The following is a 19804-nucleotide window of genomic DNA, read 5'->3' as shown; positions in this document are numbered from 1 at the left end:
AGAAGTACAGAGTCCCATACAGGATAAACCCAAGGAAGAACACACCAAGACACATAGTAATCAAATTGACAAAAAGACAAAGAACATTAAAAGCCAATTACAAGTGCAAATAATGTGGTATTCTTTTGTAACTCAAGTCTTGAAATGTTCTGTAGTGTTAAGCAAAGTCTCCTCTTGCTTGATACTAAATAAACTTTTGAAAGAAAAAAAAAAAAAGCAACAAGGGAAAGGTCACAAATAACCTTCTAGGAGTTCCCTTGTAAGTTATCAGCTGATTTCTTAGCAGAAACTCTGGAGGCCAGAAGGGAGTGGCATGAGATATTTAAAGTGATGAAAGGAAAGAAGCTACAACCAAGAATACTCTATCCAGCAAGGCTCTTGTTCAGATTTGATGGAGAAATCAAAAGCTTTACAGACAAGCAAAAGATAAGAGAATTCAGCACCACCAGACCAGCTTTGCAACAAACGCTAAAGGAACTTATTACTTTTCTAGGCAGAAGAGGCCACAACGAGAAGTGAAAAATTACAAATGGAAAAGCTCACTGGTAAAGGCAAACACATAGTAAGGGAAAGAAATCATCTGCACACAAATATATCAAAACCAGCAATTGTGAGGAGTTCAGTTCAGTTGCTCAGTCGTGTCCGACTCTTTGCGACCCCATGAGCTGCAGCACGCCAGGCTTCCCTGTCCAACACCAGCTCCTGGAGTCCACCCAAACTCATGTCCATTGAGTCAGTGATGCCATCCAACCATCTCATCCTCTGTCGTCCCCTTCTCCTCCTGCCCTCAAGCTTTCCCAGCATCAGGGTCTTTTCCAATGAGTCAGCTCTTTGCATTAGGTGGCCAAAGTATTGGAGTTTCAGCTTCAACATCAGACCTTCCAATGAACACCCAGGACTGATCTCCTTTAGGATGGACTGGTTGGATCTCCTTGAAGTCCAAGGGACTCTCAAGAGAGAGGAGAGCACAAATGCAGGACATTGGAAATGCATTTGAAATTAAAAGACCAACAACTTAAAACAATCTTGTTTCCATACAGACTGCTGTATCAAAACCTCATGGTAACTGCAAACTGAAAATCTACACTAGATACACAAAAACAAAAAAGGAATCCAAACACAACACTAAAGTTAGTCATCAAGTCATAAGAGAGCAAAAGAAGAAAGGAAGAAATAACATCTATAAAATCAAATCCAAAATAATTAAGAATGGCAATAGGCAATGGGAATTTGTTGTATGACTTGGAACTCAAACCTGAGTTGAGCTCTGCAACAATCTAGAGGGGTGGGATTGGGAGGGAAGTGGGAGGACGGTTTAAGAGGGAGGAGACATAGGTATACTTACGGCTGATTCATGTTAAAGTTTGGCAGAAACCAACACAATTCTGTAAAGCAATTATCCTTTGATTAAAAAAAAAAAAAAGAATGACAAAAGGAACATATGAGTTGGCCTAAAATTTTGCTCATGCTTTTCCATAAGATATGGAAACTTGAAATGAACTTTCTGGCCAACCCAATACATATCAATAATTACCTTAAACGTAAATGGATGAAATGCTCCAACCAAAGACACAAGCTGGCTAAATGGATACAAAAACAGGACCCATGTATACACTGTCTATAAGAGAACCATTTCAGATATAGGGACACATAGAGACGGAAAGTGAGGGGATGGAAAAGGTATTCCATGCAAATAGAAATCAAAAGAAAGCTGGAGTAGCAATACTCAGACAAAATAGACTTTAAAGATTGTTACAAGAGACAGGGAAGGACACTATAGCGATCAAGGGATCAATCCAAGAAGAAGATATAACAATTTTAAATATATATGCACTCAGGAGCACCTCAATATATAAGGCAAACGCTAACAACCATAAAAGGAGAAATCGACAGTAACACAATAATAGTGGAGGACGTTAACACATCAGTTTCATCAATGGACAGATTATCCAGACAGAAAATCAATAAGAAAACACAGGCTTTAAATGACACATTAGATCAGATGGACTTGATATTTATAGGGCATTCTATCCAAAAGCAGCAGAATACACATTTTGAAGTGCATATGGAATATTCTCCTGGACAGATCACATGCTGGACCACAAAGTGAGCCTTGATAAATTTAAGATTAAAGATCATATCAACCATCTTTTCCTACCACAACACTATGAGATTAGAAATATACTGTAAAAACCACAAACATGTGGAGGCTAAACAATATGCTACTAGATGGTCGATCAATGGATCACTGAAGAAATCAAAGAGGAAATCAAAAAAACAGACAAATGAAAACAAAAGCATGGCCATCCAAAACCTATGGGACACAGCAAAAGCAGTTCTAAGAGGGAAGTGTATAGCAATACAATCTTACCTCAGAAAACAAGAAAAATCACAAACAATCTAACCTTACACTTAAAGCAACGAGAGAGAAAAGAACACCCCCCACCCCAAAGTTAGTAGAAGAAAAGAAAGTATAAAGAAATAAAAGAAAAGATCAATGAAACTAAAAGCTGGTTCTTTGAAAAGATGAACAAAATTGATAAACCTTTAGCCAAACTCACCAAGAAAAAAAGGGTGGGGGGAGAGGGATCAAATCAATAAAATTAAAAATGAAAAAAAAAGTTTCAATGGACATCACAGAAACATAAAGGATCATAAGAGACTACTAAAAGCTACTATATGCCAATAAAATGGACAACCTAGAAAAAATGAACAAATTTTTAGAAAGGTACAATCTCCTTAAGACTGACTCAGGAAGAAACAGAAAATATGAACAGACCAATCACCAACACTGAAACTGTGATTTAAAAGATCCTAAGAAACAAAAGTCCAGGATGAGATGGCTTCACAGGTGAATTCTATCAAACACTTAAAGAGTTAACACCTTTCCTTCTGAGATATTCCAAGAAACTGCAGAGGAAGGAATATTCCCAACCTCATTCTATGAGGCCACTATCACCCTGATATCAAAACCAGACAAAAATAACACTCAAAAAAGAAACTTATAGGCCAATATCACTGATGAACACAGGTGCAAAAATCCTCAATGTAATACCAGCAATCCAAGTCCAACGATACATTAAAAGGATCATATAGCATGATCAAGTAAGATTTAGCCCAGGCGTACAAGGATGCTTCCATATCCGCAAATGAATGTGATAACACCACATCAACAAACTGAAGAAAACGATATGATCAAATCAATAGATGCAGAAAAGGCTTTTGACAAAAGTCAACACCCATTGATGATAAAAGGTCTCCAGAAAGTGGGCACAGAGGGAACATACCTCAGTATAATAAAGGCTATATATGACAAACCTACAGCTAACATCATTCTCAATGGTGAAAAGCTGAAAGCATTTCCTGTTAAGATTAGTACAAAACAAGGATATCTGCTCTCACCACTTTTCAACATAGTTTTGAAAGTCCTATCCATGGCAATCAAAGAAGAAAAATAAATAAAGGGAATCCAAATTGGAAAAAAAGAAGTAAAACTGTCACTGTTTGCCAATGACATGGTACTATATATAGAAAATCCTAAAGATGCTACCAGAAAATTCCCAGAACTCATCAATGAATTTGGTAAAGTTGCAGGATACAAAATAAATACACAGAAATCTGTTGCATTTCTATACACTAACAATGAAAGATCAGAAAGAAATAAACAATCCCATTTAACACCACATCAAATAGAATAAAATACCTAGGAATAAATCTAACTGTATTGTGAAAACTATAAGGAGGCAAAAGACCTGTACTCCACAAACTGTAAGCCACTGATGAAAGAAACTTAAGATGACACAAACAGATGGAAAAATATACCATGTTCTTAGAGGAAAATATAGGCAGAGCACTCTTTGACATGAAATGAAGCAGTATCTTTTTTTGATCCATCTCCTAGAATAATGGAAAAACAAAAATAGACAAAAGGTACCTAATTAAACTCAAAAGCTTTTGCACAGCAAAGGAAACCATAAACAAAAAGATAACCCACAGAATAGAGAAAATATTTGCAAACGATGTGACTGGGGGATTAATTTCCAAAATATACAAATAGCTCATACAGCTCAATATAAAAAAATAAGCCATTCAATTTAAAAAATGGGCAGAAGACCTAAATAGACATTTCTCCAAAGAAGACATACAGATGGTCAAGAGGCTCATGAAAAGATGCTCAACATTGCTAATTTATTAGATGCAAATCAAAACTACAATGAGCTATCACCTCATACCATTCAGAATGGCCATCATCAAAAAAGTCTACGAACAATAAATGGAAGGAGTGCGTAGAAAAGGGAACCCTCGTGTGTACTGCTGGTAGGAATGTTAATTGGTACAGACACTGGAGAACAGTATGGAGGTTCCTTAAAGAAACTGAAAATAGAACTACAATGTGACCCTGCAAGCCCACTCCTCAGCATGTATCTAGGGAAAATATGGTTCGAAAGGATACGGGCACGTCAGTATTCACTGCAGCACTGTGTACAGTAACCAAGACGAGGAAGTCCATCAGTAGACGAATGGATAAAGAAGACATGGTACGTATGCACAGTGGCATTAGTACTCAACCATCAAAAAGAAGGAAATACTGTCATTTGCAGCAACATGAATGGACCTGGAGATTATAATACTATGTGAAGTAAGTCAGACAGAAAAAGGCAATTATCATATGATATCATTTGTATGTGGAATCTAAGAAAAATGATACAAATGACCTAATTTACAAAACAAACTCGTTCAGACAAAGAGTGAATTTATGGTTATGGGGTGTGGGAGGGATAGATTGGAAGTTTGGGATCGACATGTACACACTACTGTATTTAAAACAGATAACCAACAAGGACATACTATATAGCACAGGGAACTCTGCTTAATACTCTGCAATAACCTAAACGAAAAAAGAATTTGAAAAAGAATAGATACATGTATATGTATAACTGAATCACTTTGCTGTATACCTGAAACTAACACAACATTGTTAATCAACTATATTCCAATATAAAATAAAAATTTTAAATGTATATATAATCCTTTGTTTTCTTTTAATTAATTTGCCCAATAGCCAGTTCTCTGTTATTATTATTACATTATATGTAATCTTAATTTTGTCTTATAGAGCTATTTGAATTAAACATACCAAATGGGACACTGAATAATCTGAAGGAAGTAAAAGAAATACAGAAGATTTCACTGTATTCTGTGGTGCGTGAAAATGCACTGCTCTTACATAACTATGCCTGGGAGCTAAGAAAGAAGCAAGAGCTTTCTTTAGCACCACAATCATGCCAGGGTTCTCAACTGCATTAGGATCTCTGCTACTGGGCGAAGAAACAGTCTTGGTATGGATTCAGAAAAAATATCCACTTAGGGGTAATTTCTAATAACAGGAATAGTGGTTATCATGTACCTACACATACCAGGGATTCAACTTTTCTCATGTAGAACCAGAGGTTTAGAGAGATGAACCAACCTGCCCAAGGTCACACAAACAGCAAGCAAGTTCCTGAGGGCAAGGACTGGATCTCAGTTATCATTCAATCTGAAGAGCCTCAGATGTAGGATACAGTCACGGCTGGTAGGGTGCCTATGTCTGACTTTTAATGGCAGAGGTGGTTTTGTTTTGCTTAGTTTTTAAGTCGGTTTAAGAAATTTGCACTTGTGCATTTGCTCTCTCTGTTGTGTTAAGATAGGGGCAGTTCTTAAAATGAGAGGTTGATCCAGGAGACAGTTAAAATTATTTTCACTCTAATATATGCTGACAACTTTACAGGATAATCATTTTTAAAGGATGTGGTATATTTAGTTTTAAATGATGACCTCCCTAAGAAAGACAACTATCTTTCTTGTGATAGATTCTTTATCCAATCCTTCCTTGTAAGTAATAATGGAGGGGGACTGTGTTATATAACACAGCAAAATGGGAAGCCTTCCTGGTTTTTTCTCTTTTATTATAAACAACACAATAACAAAAAACAAACACCTGCCTAGAATATGGAGTTAGGCCCAGGTGAATTTTTTGCCGGGGGGGTAGGGGGGTGGGATTTCACCAAAGGTACAAGATACTCGTGGCTTCACCTTCTGAAATGAGATCTGACAGCTGTTCACCCCACAGAGCAATGTTATATAACAAGGCAGTTCAAGAGGCAAAAAAGAAAACCACATTGAAGTGAGGCTTTGGTGAGTGGGTTGGTGGTGCAGCAGAGTCCACTTTCAGCAACAAAAAAACAGTCAATGGCAAGGCCACATGAATGATTATCAGTATGTAAATGCTCAGGACTTTCCCGACGATAAATCTCTGAGCTGGACATACTTATATATCACAGGCAGTGACCTTCTAAGTGAGCATTTGTGTGGGAGAGCACTGCTCCAGCCACTGACTCTGAATTCTTTTAGGGATGTCCCCAGAAGTCAAGTATGCCACCCCTTCTCTTTTTTATAACGTGAACCCACAGAAACATTTTTTAAGAAAGAGTAATTTCAAAGGAAAGAGTCAAATTTTGAGACTTTTGACCTTATTAGCAACTCTAAAAAATATGTAATGCAATCCACTGTCCAACATGAGCCCTTCCTGAGCATAAATACTTTACTTTTTTCTAAAACAGTTGAGTCCAAGCTCATTTTAATTTTTTAGCTCCAGAAAGGGAAGCAGACTTCTACTTTTTAATATGCTCCTTATAAACAAACAAACAAAAAACTAGAATTTTAAAACAGTATTGGTACCAAGCTATGAGTCACAATTGGTCCCACAGTCAGCACTTTCTGGTTATACAAAATTTGCTCATTAAAGTCATATGTTAAATTAAAATTGAGAAATTACTGGAAGACAGAACCCCAAAAATGAAAAGAATGCTTGTTTATGAAATTCTTGAACAGATCTATCCTTTGCTTTTTATCAATATTGACAGAAAGCATGTACAATGAACTTAGCACTAAAATGGCATCCTTAACAGGTCAATCTGTTTCTGCTTAACATACCAGAGGGATATATTTTAAAATCTCAGCCATTTTGAAGGAGTTCACATAATTTCCTGCTTAGGAACCTAAATGGCTATTTTTGAGACCAAACATGTACATAATTTGATATTTGCAAAAGGATATATTTGGGATCATTTTCCTGATAAAAATCCTCTAAGACAAGGTGGCACATCATGCAAGACACTGAGGCCTGGTACCTACAGGGACTGTTTAGGTTCATAAATGGAAGAGGTAGTTAAGACTGGATACGTTTTACATCACTGGTCTCAATTTCATTTTACATCAAAGACTGGTTGAAAGGTCAAGTCTTTAATAATGTTGAAAGAGAGAAAAGAAAACACTACTTGGTTTACCTTGAAATATTAGCAATCATTACACAGCCCATGCATTTTGGAATGTATCCTTTATCCCCAGATAATCTGAAGTTCATAAAAATCTTTTTCACTATGGAAAAAGCTGAGCATATTGGAAGCTGGGTATTTGGCATTTTAGTAAAATTAATGCTAGTGTTAAAAATCAGGATAAATTGCAAATCTGGAATGAAATGTCTTACTACAGAGCTTGGTGCATTCTATCTGCTGAATAAATTAATAAACAAATGGAAGAGCAGGGTCTCCTCCAGCCTTATCATCTTCTGAAAACAGATACCCCCTAACATCAAGACTAATGCCATTTTGTCTACACTTAACAGTATTCTTATCTCAGGAACTTCATCATAAAGTTGTATAACTATTGGGCAGTTACTATAGAAATGCTAGTGCATTTAGCCATGAAGTGTAATTGGGTCTCCTTACATACAGTCTCACATATGTTCTCTGAATTAGGTTGCAAAGGACTAAACTTCAAGGTCTTGTATCATGCTATAAATGCAGGCAAGATCTACACATAGTTTGAATCTACACACACATTTCGATGAAAAACGATTAAAGTACAGTTGGTAAAACACAGTAACATAATAATTAAAAACTATACATATATACACATACACAAGGGAAAAGAAGACTCAAAAAGTGAAGAGAAGCTGCTAAGTGTCAGCAGCCTAACAGTCCCATGGTAGCCATGCTCCTTTCATCATGGTCAATTCATTAGCAGAGGAGAAAAGACAGAAACTATGGGAAATGGACACCATCTGCTCAATCCAGATGCAATAGCACATGCTTCTTATAGCCAAAGCTTTTTACCAGAAACGAAAGGAGGTAAGATCTAATCCTCTCACAATATATCCCACAAAGGTGGTTAGACATATTTGCATCACAAATAATAATGCCAAGATCATTATTAATTGAGACCTTTTAAACACCAGTCAAGACTTTTACCATTAAGTGTACACTGATCAAACAGAATACTAAATCAGCACTAGAGAAAATGGGGTTGGATTCTGTAAGCTTTACTCAGCTATTCCTTAAAAAAAAAATCATGCTTAAAACATCTTCATTCCCTGACTAGCAAGAACAGTTTAGTCCAGTCATACTAATTTTAAAAAGACATACTTTTAATATTGTATATTTCAAGTAATGTGCATTTCCTTTCTTACAAGAAAAGGTTAAAAATAAATATTCTTACCTTGAAATTGTGGACCTTTTCATATTTTGGAATTTGTTCGTTTTCTTTCAGAGTTGCTCTTCTAACAAGTGATGTCAACTGCGAATAAGCAAAGAGTTTCAGAGGTTGCCAGATTGTCACAGACGACTTTTGAGAACCCAGTTTCATTCCCAAGGCTGCTATCAATAAATCTTGCTGACGGCCCTCTTGTTTTGATTTGTGAACTGTAGCTCTATTAGTTTTCCTACCCGACCAAGACTCTTTGGATGGCATTTTGGAATTCACAGGAAATAAAGCAAACCTATATTGATCTATGTCTGTCGATGAACTCTATTCAGCTAACAAATGAGCATTCTTCCAGCCAGCACAGAGCCCTACCCTACAGAGAGCTGCAGAGAAACAGCACGGAGAGGTGGAGGAGGGTGATGAAGCACTTCTTAAAAAGAGGTCCACTAACCAGAAAAATTCTTCTTTCTTCCTTTTTTTTTTTTAAAGGGCTCTATATTTAAGCTTCTGAAAACTTAAGAGTCTGAACAGAAATAAAGAGTCGATGCCAACATACAAAACATTCAGCATTTCTCTATCATTTTTAAAGAGCCATGCAATTTTGACAAATGATACATTTCTAAAAGCTTTCTTTTCTAGTCAATATATTAATGTCCATTCTGAAGGAGAGGTGCCTACATACTGCCTGCAGTCAGTTTCCAGCAACTGACACCCTGGGAAGCCCCTGGCAGAGGGTGGGGGAGGGGAGGGGTTTGACAGGAAGGCTGGATTAGACTGGTCACCGTAAGAAAGGAGAGAACCAATGAGAATCGAGCAACAGTATTTAAGTACTGTATTCTTCAACTCTGTATCTCCCTCCTCTCATGCAAGATTTTCTTGCTGGCTCAAGGCAAAAAAAAAAAAAAAAAAAAAAATCAGTGGGAAGACAATGAGCACTGAATGAGTCATGTATCATTACAAAATGGATTTTTTTTAACCTATTAAAAGCAAAGGAAAATTAACACACACAGCACTGGGTTTTAAAAAGAAGGTACCACCTGCCAGGTAAATTATGAAAAACTGATCTATAATTTGCCTTTGTGCATATGGACTACAGTTAGTTAACTAAAACCCCATTTTATTAAACATGAGCAAAAGCTGAGAAGTATTTTGATGAAAAACAAAAAGGAGTTTAACTAGGTATCATACTGTTTTCACGAAGAGCAAGGAGCACACCCTGATCTGCGCCAACACCCTGGAACGGTCAGTTCTCTCTCTCTACCATGAGTACCTTTATTGTGCATCTGTAATTTTAAATAGGTCCAACCATTATTTTAAATCTTAATCTCAACATTCTTCATTCAAAGAGCTTCAGGTCAGGTCACAGGCTGGTTGGGCACATGGGTCCCAGATGTAGTGTTGGACCCTGAGGTGTCTGCTGATGTAGAAAGGCAAGTGCTGGGCAAGAGACTCAAACCCAGCTCCATTTAAGAGCAATACCTACACAGTACATTTTTTTATTTTATTTATTTATTTTTTTTAAATAAATTTATTTATTTTAGTTGGGGGCTACACTAAGGGGCTGTAAACTTAGGTTTTCTCATGTTGGTTCCCTCAATACCTCCCATCTGTTTCCTCATGCTATAGTAATTAAGTTTAACCCATTCTGATTCTAAAGTTACATTGTATTTAAAGAATCAAAAATGCTATATTCAAATGAATTCAGTCCATCTGCTTAGATAAGTGCAAAAAATTTATTTCAGATTTCATAGTCTGTAAGGAATATGGGGCCCCTGCAGATTCTAATTGAATCAGGGCATGAAGTGGTCCTTAAACCATGGCAGATATTGATAATACTGAACGACTGATTTGTAAACATACCCCAATATTTTTTAATTTGAGTCTATAGTTCCATCTTTTAAAATGATTTGTTTTAAAAGACACTTCTAAGTAAATAAAAAGGCAAACATTAACATTTACATCTACAGATGTTTCATTTCCACAAATTTATACCCTTACATGATTAATATGACAAAAATTTTTTTTCCAACGAGAAATACAATGGAAAGAACTTCCTTGCCTAACCTACATTGCTCTTTAGCTCAGACCTAGTTTGTCATGTGATGACTATAAATAGAAAGGCCAGCCAACTCTTTAGTTACATACAACCTACAGTCAAGTTTATGTTTTTCTCAGTGGGCCTGAAAAACACAGACTCTAAAGGCAAATTTGACAGTAATTTTTTTCTCCACATTATTTAACACTCAATGTTTAAATTACTAAGTTAAAGAAAACAGTTATCCATGTAACCCAAGTAACTTTTTTTCCTGAGTATTTCTGATCAAGAAATACTTTATTATAGATCATCCCAGTCCTTCAGCTGTAGTAACTAAAATTTAACCAAAGCATAAAAATATTCATAGTAGAGTTCTCCAGAAAGTTCACGGCTGAATAAAAATGAATATTTCTGTCACTGAGAGGTAAGGTCTACTAAGACTCCACAGTCACTGTCTTTCCTGAGTAACTGTTCTACCTAAGCGAGAAATACCGGAATAATCACAACTTGGGCAACTATCTAGGGCACTAAGGAGACAAAAACAATGGTTCCAGATGAAAAACTTCTTAGCTCCTCTCAACTGGCTGGAGGTCTTATCACTATCACACCTTCCACAACTGCAACTGCATTTCTGCATTAATTTTAAGGAGCTCTCAAGTCAGAATTCCCAACTCTTGAATTCAGAACCAGTATCAATGTTCTGACATTCCAGACAAATGTCTACCACTCTTCCTTATATTTTTCTGGCCATATGTATCTGCTTAGATGGATAGAGCATCTATTAATTATGACTATCATTCATTATTAGGTACTTAGATTCTAAGCACCCAGCTAAACAGTTTACATATATACAGAATCCCATTAATTCCACAGAAAAACTATCTATCAGGCATATATTACCCTCATTTTATAGCAGGAAGAACTGAGGCCTACAGAAGTTAACTTCCCCAAGTTGTACATCTATTAGGTTAAGTGGTAGATAGGAGTTAGGCTTTTAAACACTATGCTATATCCACTCAAATGAGAAAGTGAAAGGAAACCATGGAGTCTGAGAGTAGTTGTTTTTTTCTCTCTGACTCTATTCAAGGTGTTCCTCTAGTTATTTTCTCCTTTCAGTTCTGAAGAGTAGCAATAGATTGTAAGACATAGCAAACAATGAGGAACACCGAATGGTAAGAAAAAGTAATAATCACTAAGATCTAGATCTCAAGTGTAGCCCACAATACATGCAGTAGGAAATGCAGCCCCTCAGGCTCCATTCAGATATCCCCTCCTTCAGGATGCCTTTGACCGTTTGAAGCAATTAGATGTAACCTCACCCACCTGTGAACCTCAGAGTCCTTCACTTGTTCATTAACTACCAGACGTATCACCTTCTACCTCATATCACAGTTGCCTATGGAGCTGTTTATATAGAACTAGGTCTTACACACTCAGTAAAAATCCTGAATCCAGCACAGTATGTACAAATAAAGATTCAATCAATAAAAATCAAATGAAGGCAGCTATTTTTACTGGGGGGGGGCAGTGTATTATAATAAAAAATGTGATTTAAAACCAGAGACACTGAAGTTTGAATCCTGACCTTGGGAGATTTATTTGTTGCCTTGGTTATTACATACTATGGATAATAATCCTGGAGAAGGGAATGGCTACTTACTCCAGTATTCCTGCCTGGAGAATTCCATGGACAGAACAGCCTGGCAGGCTACAGTCCATGGAATTTCAAAGAGCTGGACATAACTGAGTAACAAACACTTTCACTTTCATGTTCATGGATAGTAATACCTATCTTATAGGGTACTGGAGAGTCTCAGGATGATACATAAAGAGGAAAAGACTACAGAGAGTTCAGTTCAGTTGCTCTGTCGTGTCTGACTCTTTGTGACCCCATGAACCACAGCACGCCAGGCTTCCCTGTCCATCACCAACTCCTGGAGTTCACCCAAACTCATGTCCATTGAGTCGGTGATGCCATCCAACCATCTCATCCTGTGTCATCCCCTTCTCCTCCTGCCCTCAATCTTTCCCAGCATCAGGGTCTTTTCCAATGAGTCAGCTCTTCGCATCAGGTGGCCAAAGTATTGGAGTTTCAGCTTCAACATCAGTCCTTCCAATGAACACCCAGGACTGATCTCCTTTAGGATGGATTGGTTGGATCTCCTTGCAGTCCAAGGGACTCTCAAGAGTCTTCTCCAACACCACAGTTCAAAAGCATCAATTCTTCTGCGCTCGGCTTTCTTTATAGTCCAACACTCACATCCATACAAGCACTCAATAAATGATACAGGACTGCTGTGCCAAATATTAGCTGCAGAGTATGTACACTGTGTAATATAAGACAGGTTTCTGTATAAGTGAAAGTCGCTCAGTTCTGTCTGACTCTTTGTGACCCCAAGGACTATAGAGTCCATGGAATTCTCCAGGTCAGAATACTGAAGTGGGTAGCCTTTCCCTTCTCCAGGGGATCTTCCCAACCCAGGAATCGAACCCAGGTCTCCCACATTGCAGGCAGATTCTTTACCAGCTGAGCCACAAGGGAACCCATTCTGTATAAGGAGTTAGATTAATCTGCTTTTGGTTCATACATACAAGCATGCCTAGAAACTCCTGCTTTTCTCTTTATATTATGGTCTCTACCAAATTCCCCCAATTCTAGTTCTAATCCTATCTTTCAAAAGGCATACAATGTGTGTTAGCTGAGGGAACAGGGATGGTATGGGGCTAAAAGGAAAGAAGATTCTCAGCATTTGTTAAGAAGTCAGGAACAATGTGTGATGCTTCATATCTTTGTCCTAGTTCTTGATTATAGAGCCTGAGACATGTTGCATAATGGACATTTTATAGGCAAAGAAATGCTCACGGGTCATTCTTGCTGGAAACACCAGCAGTATTTTGCTTTGTATTTTGACTGAGAATCTTTGGCCTGTCTTGGACCTGACTCTGTCCATCCTTAACACAGATATCATTTCTGTATTCTGCTCGGATGAGAGTGTCTAGGCTGGAAAGAGAGATGGGAAAGGAGCAGATTCCACAACTTTTCTGTGTCTACCTTTGTCCATACCATCTGCAGTTCAGAGAAGAGGATTGGGAACATGCGGGCTGGTAGTGTTGTAAGGGGGAAATAGGTGACCTTGGAAAGGAATGCATTTGCTGTTTTTCAGATGAGGAAATTTTTACCATTGACCCCACTATGCTGTTGTCCCACAATACTGGATTTGTGCTGAGCTAGCCTCTCATTTTCACCAAGTGTAGCAAAACAGGAACATGGGCTTTTGGGTCAGAGAGAAGTGCTGACCTTAACCCCTTCATCTACTGGCTGTGCTGAGTCTTTGCTCAAGCTACTGATTTTTTTGTTTTTCTTTGCTTAAGTGTAAAGTGGATTAAAAGTACTTATACTGTAGAATGATTAAGAATTAAAGGAGATAATAAGCATTTTTCATTATTCCTAGCACAGAAAGTAATTAATAAATAGAAGCTTCACCCCTTTTCCTTCCAAGACCTCATCTGTCCAAGTTTAGAGTTAGTATAACCTGTGACAGTGATACACATTAAAGGCCCAAGGCCACTGTCCTAAGCAATGTGGGTTTCAGGTCAAACTGTAGCCACATGGTTTAGGGACACATCATAAGCATCAGTTCAGTTCAGTCACTCAGTTGTGTCAGACTCTTTGCAACCCCATGGACTGCAGCATGCCAGGCTTTCCTGTCCATCACCAACTCACGGAGTTTGTTCAAACTCATGTCTATCGAGTCGGTGATGCCATCCAACCATCTCATCCTCTGTCGCTCCCTTTACCTTCTGCCTTCAATCTTGCCCAGCATCAGGGTCTTTTCATAGGCATCACCATTCTGCAGTTTTTAAACTTACCATGTCCTGGTAATCTGAACCCCTAGGTTCAAACTGAGTAACCCCTGTCCTCTCCTCCTTCCTGCCTCAAATCCTGTTTATACTAAGGTGCAGATGACTGATTCCACTTCCTTTTCCATGAATATCTGATTTTAGTATGTGACCAAGACTTAAGCCAAAAGAATAAATCTCCAATTACCAAATGTCAGGACACACTAACAGTAAGAATATTTTCTAGAAAACTAGAAAGACCTCATGCAAACAGTTACCTCCTTTGTAACATCATGATGACATCACAGACTCATGAGCTCAATGTTCCAGTTAACTAAGCTAAATCAACATTCCATCCAATAAGTACCATAAAGGATTGTTCTAGCTGGCATGGCCCTAAGGCTCATGGATGTGTAGAGTAGCTGGATTTACTTACCACTGGGTGATCTAAAACACTAATTCAGGTTTAGCAAATTCTGCAATTTCTACAAAATGTTAAAACTGAGTTATAAACAACAGCTCTTCCACAATCAAAATTTGTAGATCCAAGCAAATTCAGCTCACTCTAGATATACTGATTATTCATACGTGTATCCCCTAAATTATCATTTGTAATCTAGTTTCTCTCCGTTAGAGCCAAGAGTGGAATATATTCAAGATACTTAACAATTATATGTCAGCTTACATTTATTAACTGACAACTACACGGCACTGTACTAGTAAATGCTTTACAGGTATGACATAGTTTAGTTCCCCTTCATGGATCATAGCCTTGTCGTGGTGAAGGGGCTTGCATAACTCAATGAAGCCACAACCCTTGCCATGCAGCACCACCCAAGACAGATCGGTCATAGTAAAGAGTTCTGACAAAACATGGTCCACCAGAGATGGAAATGGCAACCCACTCTGGTATTCCTGCCATGAGAACCCTAAGAACAGTATGAAAAGGCAAAAAGATATGATGCTGAAAGATATGACTCCAGGTCAGAAAGTGTCCAATATGATACTGGATAAGAGCAAAGAAATAGCTCCAGAAAGAATGAAGTGGCTGGGTCAAAGTGGAAATGATGCTCAAGTCCTGTTAGGTTCATGAATCAAGATAAATTGGATATGGTCAAGCAGGAGATGGCAAAAATGAACACTGATGAACATTGACATCTTGGGAATCACTGAACTAAAATGTACAGGAATGGGAGAATTTAATTCAGATGACCATTATATCTACTACTGTGGGCAAGAATCCTTTAGAAGAAAAACAGTAGCCTTCATAGTCAACACAAGTCTGAAATGCAGTACTTGGCTGTAGTCTCACAAATGACAAAATGATCTCAATTCCTTTCCAAGGCAAGTCATTCAACATCAGAGTAATCCAAGTTTATTCTGCAACCACTAATGCCAAAGAAGGTGAAGTTAACCAGTTTTATAAAGACCTACAACACTCAAACCAGTCAATCCTAAAGGAATTCAACCCAAAATACTCATTACTAGGACTGATGCTGAAGCTCCAAAACTCTGGCCACCTGATGCGAAGAACTGACTTATTAGAAAAGACCCTGATGCTGGGGAAGATTGAGGGCAGGGGGAGAAGGGGGTGACAGAGGATGAGATGGTTGGATGGCATCACTGACTCGATGGACATGAGTTTGAGTAAATTCTGGGAGATAGTGTAAGACAGGGAAGCCTGGTGTGCTGCAGTCCATGGGGTCACAAAGAGTTGGGCATGACTTAGTGACAGAACAACAACTACAACACCTTCTAGAACTAACACCCAAAAGATGTCCTTTTCATAATAGGGGACTGGAATGCAAAAGTAGGAAGTCAAGAGACACCTGGAATAAAAAGCAAATTTGGAGAGGAGTACAAAATGAAGCAGAGCAAAGGCTAACAGATTTATCAAGAAAACATGCTGGTTATAGCAAACTCCCTTTTCCCACAACCCAAGAGATGATTCTCCAAATGAACATCACTAGATGATCAATAATGAAATCAGATTGATTATATTCTTTGCAGATGGAAAAGGTCCATACAGTCAGTAAAACCAAGACCTAGAGTTGACTGTGGCTCAGATCAAGAGCTCTTTATTGTAAAATTCAAGCTCAAATTGAAGAAAGCAGGGAAAATCACTAGGCAATTCAGTTCAGTTCAGTTCAGTCGCTCAGTCATGTCCGACTCTTTGCGACCCCATGAATCACAGCACACCAGGCCCCCCTGTCCATCACCAACTCCCGGAGTCTACCCAAACCCATGTCCATTGAGTCAGTGATGCCATCCAGCCATCTCATCCTCTGTGGTCCCCTTCTCCTCCTGCCCCCAATCCTTCCCAGCATTAGGGTCTTTTCCAATGAGTCAACTCTTTGCATGAGGTGGCCAAAGTATTGGAGTTTCAGCTTCAACATCAGTCCTTCCAATGAACACCCAGGATTGATCTCCTTTAGGATGGACTGGTTGGATCTTCTTGCAGGCCAAGAGACTCTCAAGAGTCTTCTCCAACACTACAGTTCAAAAGCATCAATTCTTCTCTGCTCAGCTTTCTTCACCGTCCAACTCTCACATCCATACATGACCACTGGAAAAACCATAGTCTTGACTAGATGGACCTTTGTTGTCAAAGTAATGTCTCTGCTTTTAAATATGCTATCTAGGTTGGTCACAACTTTCCTTCCAAGGAGTAAGCGTCTTTTAATTTCATGGCTGCCATCACCATCTACTGTGATTTTGGAGCCCAAAAAATAAAGTCTGACACTGTTTCCACTGTTTCCCCATCTATTCCCCATGAAGTGATGGGACCAGATGCCATGATATTAGTTTTCCGAATGTTAAACTTTAAGCCAACTTTTTAACTCTCCTCTTTCACTTTCATCAAGAGGCTCTTTAGTTCTTCTTCGCTTTCTGCCATAAGAGTGGTGTCATCTGCATATCTGAGGTTATTGATATTTCTCCTGGCAATCTTGATTCCAGCTTGTGTTTCTTCCAGCCCAGCGTTTCTCATGATGTACTCTGCATATAAGTTAAATAAGCAGGGTGACAATATACAGCCTTGACGGACTCCTTTTCCTATTTGGAACCAGTCTGTTGTTCCATGTCCAGTTCTAACTGTTGCTTCCTGACCTGCATACAGGTTTCTCAAGGGGCAGGTCAGGTGGTCTGGTATTCCCATCTCCTTCAGAATTTTCCACAGTTGATTGTGATCCACACAGTCAAAGGCTTTGGCATAGTCAGTAAAGCAGAAATAGATGTTTTTCTGGAACTCTCTTGCTTTTTCGATGATCCAGCAAATGTTGGCAATTTGATCTCTGGTTCCTCTGCCTTTTCTAAAACCAGCTTGAACATCTGGAAGTTCACAGTTCACGTATTGCTGAAGCCTGGTTTGGAGAATTTTGAACATTACTTTACTAGTGTGTGAGATGAGTGCAATTGTGCAATAGTTTGAGCATTCTTTGGCATTGCCTTTCTTTGGGATTGGAATGAAAACTGACCTTTTCCAGTCCTGTGGCCACTGCTGAGTTTTCCAGATTTGCTGGCATATTGAGTGCTGCACTTTCACAGCATCATCTCTGAGGATTTGAAGTAGCTCAACTGGAATTCCATCACCTCCACTAGCTTTGTTCATAGTGATGCTTTCTAAGGCCCACTTGACTTCACATTCCAGGATGTCTGGCTCTAGGTGAGTGATCACACCATCGTGATTATCTGGGTCATGAAGATCTTTTTTGTACAGTTCTTCTGTGTATTCTTGCCACCTCTTCTTAATATCTTCTGCTTCTGTTAGGTCCATACCATTTCTGTCCTTTATCGAGCTCATCTTTGCATGAAATATTCCCTTGGTATCTCTAATTTTCTTGAAGAGATCTCTAGTCTTTCCCATTCTGTTGTTTTCCTCTATTTCTTTGCATTGATCACTGAGGAAGGCTTTCTTATCTCTCCTTGCTATTCTTTGGAACTCAGCATTCAGATGGGAATATCTTTCCTTTTCACCTTTGCTTTTCGTTTCTCTTCTTTTCACAGCTATTTGTAAGGCCTTGTCAGACAGCCATTTTGTTTTTTTTCATTCCTTTTCCATGGGGATGGTCTTGATCCCTGTCTCCTGTACAATGTCACGAACCTCTGTCCACAGTTCATCAGGCACTCTGTCTATCAGATCTAGTCCCTTAAATCTGTCTGTCACTTCTACTGTATAATCATAAGGGATTTGATTTAGGTCATACCTGAATGGTCTAGTGGTTTTCCCTACTTTCTTCAACTTAAGTCTGAATTTGGCAATAAGGAGTTCATGGTCTGAGCCACAGTCCGTTCCTGGTCTTGTTTTTGCTGACTGTATAGAGCTTCTCCATCTTTGGCTGCAAAGAATATAATCAATCTGATTTCGGTGTTGACAATCTGGTGATGTCCATGTGTAGAGTCTTCTCTTGTGTTGTTGAAGAGGGTGTTTGCAATGACCAGTGCCATTCAGGCCATTCAGGTATGACCTAAATCAAATCCCTATGATTATATAGTGGAGGTGACAAATAGATTCAAGGGATTCGATCTGGTAGACAGAGTACCAGAAGAATAATGGATGGAGGTTTTTAACACTATACAGAAGGTGTGACCAAAACCATCCCATAGAAATGCAAGAAGGCAAAGTGGTTGTCTGAGGAGGCTAACAATTAGCTGGGGAAAGAAGAGGAGCAAAAGGCAAAAGAGAAAAGGAAAAGATATATTTAGCTGAATTCAGAGTTCCAGAGAATAGCAAGGAGAGATAAGAAGGCCTTCCTAAATGAATAATGCAAGAAACAGAGGGAAAAAAAAGAAGAGAAAAGACTCTAGATCACTTCAAGAAACTTGGAGCTATCAAAGGAACATTTCATACAAGGATGGGCATGATAAAGGACAGAAATGGTAAGGACCAGACAGAAACGGTAAGGACCAACCAGAAGCAGAAGAAATTAAGAAGAGGTGGCAAGAATACACAGAAGTACTATACAAGAAAGGTCTTAATGAACTGGAGAACCATGATGGTGTAGTCATTCACCTAGAGCCTCACATACTAGAGTGCAGAGTAAAGTGGACCTTAGGAAGCATCACTATGAACAAAGCTAGTGGAGGTGATGGAATTCCAGTTGAGCTACTTCAAATCCTCAGAGATGATGCTGTGAAAGTGCAGCACTCAATATGCCAGCAAATCTGGAAAACTCAGCAGTGGCCACAGGACTGGAAAAGGTCAGTTTTCATTTTGATCCCAAAGAAAGGCAATGCCAAAGAGTGTTCTAACCACGGTATAACTGTGCTCATTTCACAAGCCTGTAAGACTATGCTCACAGCCCTTCAAGCTAGGCTTCAGCAGTACATGAACTGAGAACTTCCAGATGTACAAGCTGGGTTCAGAAAAGGCAGGGAATCAGAGATTAAATTGCCAACATTCACTGG

The 19804-nt window shown here is 38.6% G+C and overlaps 1 protein-coding gene across 13 annotated transcripts in view; it reads right to left on the bottom strand.

The window, feature by feature from the left end:
* Positions 1-19804, bottom strand: part of CHN1 (chimerin 1) — a 217828-nt gene that overhangs the window by 39125 nt on the left and 158899 nt on the right. For 9 of the 13 annotated variants that reach the window (XM_081585406.1, XM_081585401.1, XM_081585405.1 and 6 more), the window contains one exon: positions 8539-8616. In XM_081585406.1, coding sequence (XP_081441532.1) covers positions 8539-8616 — 78 coding nt within the window. Of the gene's footprint in view, positions 1-8538; positions 8862-14428; positions 14652-19804 lie in introns of those variants that run through there. The other 4 variants (XM_081585412.1, XM_081585411.1, XM_081585413.1 and 1 more) reach the window with 2 other exon arrangements.

Source organism: Giraffa tippelskirchi, chromosome 3 (genome assembly GCF_054371585.1).
Source record: "Giraffa tippelskirchi isolate mGirTip1 chromosome 3, T2T-mGirTip1v1.2.pri, whole genome shotgun sequence".
In the NCBI taxonomy this organism is placed as follows: Eukaryota; Metazoa; Chordata; class Mammalia; order Artiodactyla; family Giraffidae; genus Giraffa; species Giraffa tippelskirchi.
This window is presented reverse-complemented; position numbering and strand designations above follow the sequence as displayed.